Genomic DNA, 7,524 nt, shown 5'->3' with positions numbered 1-7,524 from the left:
ACGGAAATGACACTGGAGACAGGGAAGGATTCCAAATATGATCAAGTCTAGAAAGCACCAACTGAAAAACAAACAGTTCAGCTTGTTTACCTTTACAGAACAAAGGCTGAGAAGAAATCTATGATTTTGGTCTATGCATACTGCAGGGGGCAAAGGGGGAAAAAAGGTAAAAAAACCCCAAAACAACTCAACTTATCCTGCACCTGTGTATGAAGCAGTGCATAAACATCAGAGTTAGTAATATACAGGTAAATATCAGCAGCATGTTAGCAAGGTACATATTAGTATGGCAGCAGAGTTAAGGTAGAGATCAAAAGGAGATAATTTTCAGAGCAAAGAGGTTTTCTTTTTTTAGACTCAAGTTTAGTTAGGAAACTAATCATGTGTGCACCTGCTTTTACCCAGCTGTACTAAGCCAGGTAAGTAAATATTTAGGTCCTTTCCCTGCTGTTTGTATCACTAAAATATAAGCACCTGTAAACATTTAAAGACACTGATCAGGTAAAGCTTATAGATATGGCTCCAGCCCAATACATTTGTAACAAGCTCCACAGCAATACAATGAAAGGATAATAAAATATGGCAACTCAGATTTTTGGCAAACATTTTATAATTTTTATATAAAAATCTCAGTAAGAAACCAAGCAGAATATCTGACGGAAACATCTGCCTTACAACAAGTTGAAAAAACCTCACAAAAGAAAAAGAGAGAAAAAAAAAAAAGAAAGTAAAATTCCACCCCCCCAGAATGCTTTATAATTATAAACCAGAATATCAACAAAACACTTAAAATAATCTCAGATTGTTTGGCAACTCATCACACCATAACAAGAGACACATTTGATCATAAGAAAAGTTTAACTTTATATACAACGTCACTTGAACATTTGCTCTTACCAGAGTTAATATACATTAAAAAAAAGATTCTGGCAATAATACCAGGTTCTATTTTTAATACCTGTGTATAAAATGTAACATAAAATGCTGAAGCTCTATAGTTAGGAGTAGTGAAATTTGATTTCAATGGGTCCCTCTGTTGAAAAAGACAAATACTGAAAGAACAGATGTTTAGTTGCAAAATAAAACTGTTTCATTTCAGGGTGGTGTTGGCTGACTGTGAATAAATCTAACCTAATACTATTTGTTTCTTGAGATTGGTAGTAAACTCACAAGTGAAAATATAATCTAGTAAGATTACATTTTAAATGTTATACTTTGTCACAAATGTGGACAGAAAGGAGCCAAGTCCCTTTCACTATGCTAAACTACTTTAATGCATGCGAGAAAAATACTTTACTGACTGTCTGAGCATATTTTAGAGAACTTCAGGTTTTAGACAGCCCTGGGGGAGTGGAGGGGAAGTTTCCTACGGACATCTGCATAGAATGTAAAATATATAATTAAAAAAACCTAAGGTATATACTAAAGTTTACAGACCAATGCTTTCCATATAATAAATAAAATGTCCATCATCGATTAGATTCATACACAGAGTAAAATACAACCTATTTTTACAAGTTTATATACAAAGTGTCTTAGTAGGCCCAGGGGTGCCTCATGGGTTGGAAGCATCTGCATTAGCATGTCACATTGGGAAACTCCAACTTTCCAAGTCAGTGATAAAATATATAACTACTTTGTTTTTCATTCAGATACAAAGTAAACTTATTTTTCATCTGAAATAAATGTACATAATATTCTGTATAAACAATAGTTTATAAAGCTGTTTAAAATGTAACTTAAAAGTACTGCATTGATTAACTTAGAGCTCTGAAACAAGCACGTGCAAATCCCTTTGCTTTAAAAAAAAATAGAAGCACAAATGTTTTTATTCTTTTGACTCTTCCATGAACAGTACTAGCTGGTAAAGATTATCGTTTTGCTTTCTTTAGTGGCGTTTCCTCTGTTTTCTGCTGGCCTTTTCTCCGTACTACTGTTGGGCTGTCTTCCCTCTTACGCTTGGTAGACTGCACCTTTAACCTGAAAAGCAGGATTAATAATTATTTTAACAGAAAGGGTCATCAGGCACAATCCTGTTTAGAAGATGGAACTTAGCTGTCTATCTCTGATGAATTATAAGGATATATTTTTTAAAAGCTTACTACTAAAACATTTCACACAAGCACAGACCATAGGGAACCCTTGCACGCTGCCATCACATCTTAGCAGGATACTGCATACTCATTCTGTATGTTGGAGAGTGCTTCTGATGTAGAATATGGGGCTAGACCTCTCCTCCTCCCTCCTCTTTCTTTTGGAAAGACTTGTGGATTATAACAGAATATAAGGAACTACATTATCTCATACCCTCTCTCACGGGAGAATAGCAATGGTGACTTCAGTCCTGCATACACAAGGGGGAGTAAAGGGCAGACATCATGTACCTTTACCTCTAGTTAAGCATCCATATATAAGCCTGCCACAGTTCTGCTGCAACTAATTATAAGTGTGGCTTAAACTCTTGGCTATTCATTACCATGCAGTAATTAACATGAGGCGAACTGTGACAGCCGATCAGTGCATGATACACATGTTCTTGAGGTTCAGTTGGAAGATATTGCAACATTTCAGAGTGGATGAAAACTAAATTTGGCATATAACTAATTTTACGGGTAAACTAGCAACTGTGCATCCCATTTATTACTCCCTTGGGATTCTACACTGTGACCTCAAATTTAAAAATTAGAAAGTGTACCAGGGAAGGAGGGAAAAGGAAATATTTTCAAAACTTGACATAAGGACTCTCAGTTTCTTCTCTTTTATCAGCTGATCTTAGCAAGACCTTCGAAGCATCAGAATCATGTCATTGTATGTTGCTTTAACCTGAACTACAGCTGCTCTTCCCACAGTATTCAGGAAACAATCACAGCTCAAGTTAAAATACTGCATAACAGCCTTTTCAGATTCTCCTAAGAGGTTTCTGAGGACAAAGAAAAAAATTCTAGCCTTCCAAATATTAAAGAAATGAAGAAAAATAAAAAACATAAACCAGAAGAAAATCCTTCAAAAGCTTTTGTATATTACAATGGAGCAGAATGCAAGAACAGCTAGACCGCTGTTCAGATTTTGAAGCAGTACTATTACATATAAGGAAACTACCAGTGCAGCAGCTTCCAAAACAAATAACAGAAGTGGATTCAACTTAAATACTTACTGTGTCAATGGAGGAGATTTATTAATTTTTATATCACTTGGAGATCTTTTTTTTGCTGCTAGGTTTTGTCGTTTTCTAGGAGAAACTGAACTTGGACTGCTGCCTTTAGAAGTTGCACGTGTGGTTGGCTTGCTGGGCTGCTTTCTGTAATACAAAAGAATGATGAATGTATGTATAACAAAATACTTCTACCAAGTCACTTTCTTCTTGTATTGCAAGCCCAGAAAATTAAGACTGCATAGTATTTGCAACAAGTAAATCAGAGTTACCAAAAGAAACTGAAAAATACATTTGCATGCTTTGAGACACAAACTGCAATGCTGAGCTGTGTATTGTCATATCAAACGCAGAATCAAAAGGCTACTTTACTGACAATATTTATTATTTAACTAAATAAAAATCTTCGTTCCAAGTCTGCAATAATTCTGGTACATAACTGACCATGTTTAAATAAAATAGCTTGTAGTACTAGCAGAAAAACAAAAGCAAAGGCAAACAGGCTGCAGAAGAAGAGAATTTGTTTATTCAGTGTAAAGAAAGAGCTCTTATCAGCTTCAGTATCCACCCGTTCAGAAACATGAAAAACTGGTCACTAGCAACCTAATTCATAGTTTGGAAAACAGGTTACTTAAGTCAGAGAAAACTATAATCTAGCAATGCTGAAGATGAAGCAGCCTCCCCTTCCACAGAATTATTCCCAAACACTACTTACAAAATGCAGACTGTTTGCAGCACCTTAGGATAGAGGTGCTTTGTTACAGTCAGAGCTACAAAGATAGCATTGGAAATCTGAGACACCAACCAAACAAATCATAAATAAAAGAGCAGATGTTTCCACAAGCTATCAGAAAACTAGTAATATCTATAAACTTTTATTACAATTTTAAAGTTAAAAATTAAGTGGGACTAAAGGAAGTCCCTTTGCCTTTACCAAAACCAAACCGTTGTTTACTAAGTGGTAAAGTTAATCCTTCACAGTTTTTATTTAAATGAAGACTACGTAACTGCTTTCTGATTCAGCTCTGAAATTCTGAACTCAAGAGCATACTGTGAACAGTGCTTCAAATAAGCTCCAAAGGCTAACATACAATACAATATCCTTAAAAATGAAGCAAATCCATTGAATTTACAGAAATTGCACGACAAACAAGAAGAACACAGCCTGGACTCCAATTTTGTTCAGGAAAGCAGCAACAGGAAATCGAAACTTCCCAAAGCTGATATCTATCTTTGTTTCCACAACCAAGTCAAGAGGATGAGCTCTGCTATAATACAGTTTGCCTGCAAAAAGGCAGGCCTGTGCTAAGGGAGATGAAGAACAGCTTCTTGAAAACAGAAATCTTGCTACCACACGAGTCTTGCAGTAAGTAAGGTTGCCCTCTGAGCCTGCAGACCACCATACTAGGAATCAAATCCTCCACTACTGCAGATTCACCGATTTAACTTGGATAATGTTTGGAAAAAGAGAAAGACAAGGGTAATTATATTTTCACCTTGTTCCAACTCCAAATATCAGATAGTGAATTGCACAGTCAAGTCAGAAGTCCCTTTTTACCTATCAATAAATAATGCGCTTAGTTTCAACTTTTGAGACATCACTAGGATAGACTGCCAACAGCATCAATTCTTCCTTTCTGACATGTTCAAGTATGTTTTTTGAGACCCTAACAGTTTCCCCACCTCCCCTTTGTATCTTCATCCCTAGAAGAGTGGTACTAGAATTAGAATCAAAATTATTTGAGAAGCTGTCATCAGTTTAAAAAAAGTGGGGGGGGGGGGGGGGGGGCAAAAAAGCAAGCAACAAAAAAACTTCACCCCCAAACAAACCCCATGACAACTGAGAACAATGTAGAAAAAAACGTGCTATCAGTGTGTCTACACACAGTTACCTTTGAGCCTCTAATCTTGTGGCTGATCTAGTTGTGGCCCCAGAATGTGCTTCATCATCTTCCTCACCATCTTCTTCCTCACCTTCTTCCAGCTCTTTTAGTTCGTCCTCAGAAGATGTTAATTTCTGACGTTTTCTTTCTGGCTCCAGTGTTTCTGTCCATGTAAAATGTTACACATGTGCTATAATTTTCCAAAAGCCCTCCAAAAGGATATGGACACTTAGTTTAGAAAAGGTATCCTATTCATAAATCCCATTTTAAGTAAGTGATTTTCCATTTCCTTTATGCTTCAACATTTTTAATTCACACTTGTTTGACTTAATCTTGGTAACACATTCACCATAGTTTACTTATGCAGCTCATAGCCAGAATTCATAGAAAATTCATGAGGCTTTATAGAAGCATCTGGGATGTAGCAATTCTGACATGAGATTACAGCAATTTACACATATTTACATAATATTTACACTAGCTGTAAGTCAATGATTTTTCCTCAAGAAAGGAAAATTGCATAAAGCTTATCTTGTTGCTATTAGTAAACAAAAAGGCACAGTACTATCGTCTATTAGGAACAGCAGTTTTATGTTTTTACCAGTTTCCTCTGATTGAGCCAGAGAACGCCTAGGCTTTCTTCCTCTTTTACGCACAGTCATTTCTGCTTTCTCAGCTTCATCTTCCTGAAAAATAAAATGGAAGCGAGTAAAGCAAGACCAATTTAATTTAAATAGAAGACAGACATTTTTCATTACATACTGCTTATAAACTTACAAATTAAAATGGTTGCACTTACATTTGTTGTTTCTTTCTTATTAGATAAGTCTGTACCTAAAAAGAAAGAACAAAACGTAATCCTGAACTTCAAATCTTTCGCCAATCAGTTTAAAAAGGAGTTCTTTCAAACTCTGTCAACTTTGCATAAACATCATGGAAGCTCAGAAAACATTTAAAGTCTCTATGTAATTTAGAATATGGCTTTGTTGTATTTTGTTGTTATATACAGAGACTTGGACAATGATCAGGGTTTTTTTTCAAGCAGTAAGGCTTTATATGACTGACATTATTTACCGCTTTGTTGTATATGCTGTTTTGTTTTAATGGAAAAGCAAAAGTTACTTACCCCTTTTAACTACTGTCAACCAATTACAGAATCACAGAAAAATTTAGCTTGGAAGGGGCCTCTGGAGGTCATCTAGTCCAACCTCCTGTTCAAAGCATGGCTAAATTAATTGATCTGCTCATACTACTGAGGATCCTGTCCAATCCAATTTTGAAAGTCTCTGAGAACATGGTCTTCCAGGCAATCTGTTCTAGTGCTTAACTATGTCCACGGTGAAGCACCAAGATGGCTGTAGCTCAAAAAGACAATACTTAAACCCCATCTAAAACCTGGTATGCAAATTACACTACTTCCTCTGCTGAAGTACTTCTTACTTCCAATTCAGTACTTCTCAGAGTGGCCTACGGATATTAAAACACATTTATAACTCTACAACCTATGCGTCAACCCGGCCTCTCTTCTGTGGTAGATGCTTACCACTTCTACCCTGACTAACTCTACAATAAGATTATTTTACAAAGCTTTTGAGCTTTGTCAAATGGAATTATCTGCAACACTGCAAGAATGAAAATCTTTAGCAATAAAAGGAGAGAAGCAACCTACAGAAAACCAAATTTTTATACCTTTTTTCCCCGGCCATAAAATTACTGCCTATTTTTGATTTCTGAAAGCTACACAAGAGATGACACGAACTGTAAACCCATTACCAATTAGACTGATAGAACAAACAGAAGAATGTCAATGCAATGGATCAAAAATAGATCTCAGAGCAGAAATATTCTAAAATCCACATGCAAGTTTCCTGGACCTCCTTTGTTAAGGTTATGGGGAAAAACCCCTACACAAAAGCAAATTAAATAAAACACAAAGATGTTTAACTAATCAACAAAGAAATGCAATAAAGCATAGGACTGTCCACTGTATTAAGTCCTTAACAAAAAATAAGTCTAACAACACAAACAATATTTATTAGCACTGTTGTGTTCAAAAGACAGATACTTCACGATTCTGGCATGTTTTGGCAAATCTGCAGCAAAATGATTTTTGATTGAAGAATACTCCATGTAACTACAAGATATGCCTTTTAACAGACATTTAACTCTCTCTTTAAAATATACGAGTGTAGTACTTTTGCCTCAATATAAGTATAAATACAGTAAGCTATAGTATTTAAAATTCTCACTAAATTTTCAAGAACAACTACTGATTAGCACAAAATAGTTTCAGTTTCAAGTTCAGTGTCAGTGTTATGGGAGGCTGCTGCCTTCAGAAACCAGATGTCTCGTAACTGCATGAGTTGTACTCACTGAAAAGAAACTCTGCTTCCCGCTCTACATGGAGTCTCTCCCTATTGCAAATGCTTGTGTGGAACACCCAGAAATTACCAGAATAAGTGAACTGCACAGGGGGATTCCACTTTGTTT

The 7,524-nt window shown here is 35.9% G+C and overlaps 1 protein-coding gene across 6 annotated transcripts in view; it reads right to left on the bottom strand.

Annotated features, from left to right (window-relative positions):
• Positions 1-592: 592 nt before the first annotated feature.
• The window catches only part of BOD1L1 (biorientation of chromosomes in cell division 1 like 1), a 39,632-nt gene continuing 32,700 nt past the window's right edge, over positions 593-7,524 (bottom strand). For 4 of the 6 annotated variants that reach the window (XM_056336225.1, XM_056336215.1, XM_056336197.1 and 1 more), the window contains 5 exons: positions 5,834-5,868; positions 5,636-5,720; positions 5,044-5,197; positions 3,155-3,298; positions 593-1,980 (listed from right to left, as the gene is read on the bottom strand). In XM_056336225.1, coding sequence (XP_056192200.1) covers positions 1,872-1,980; positions 3,155-3,298; positions 5,044-5,197; positions 5,636-5,720; positions 5,834-5,868 — 527 coding nt within the window. In that variant the 3' untranslated portion in view covers positions 593-1,871. Of the gene's footprint in view, positions 1,981-3,154; positions 3,299-5,043; positions 5,244-5,635; positions 5,721-5,833; positions 5,869-7,524 lie in introns of those variants that run through there. The other 2 variants (XR_008821460.1, XR_008821462.1) reach the window with 2 other exon arrangements.

This window comes from Falco biarmicus, chromosome 1, assembly GCF_023638135.1.
Source record: "Falco biarmicus isolate bFalBia1 chromosome 1, bFalBia1.pri, whole genome shotgun sequence".
NCBI lineage: Eukaryota > Metazoa > Chordata > Aves > Falconiformes > Falconidae > Falco > Falco biarmicus.
The sequence above is the reverse complement of the archived record's forward strand: the minus strand, read 5'-3'. Positions and strand labels throughout refer to the sequence as shown.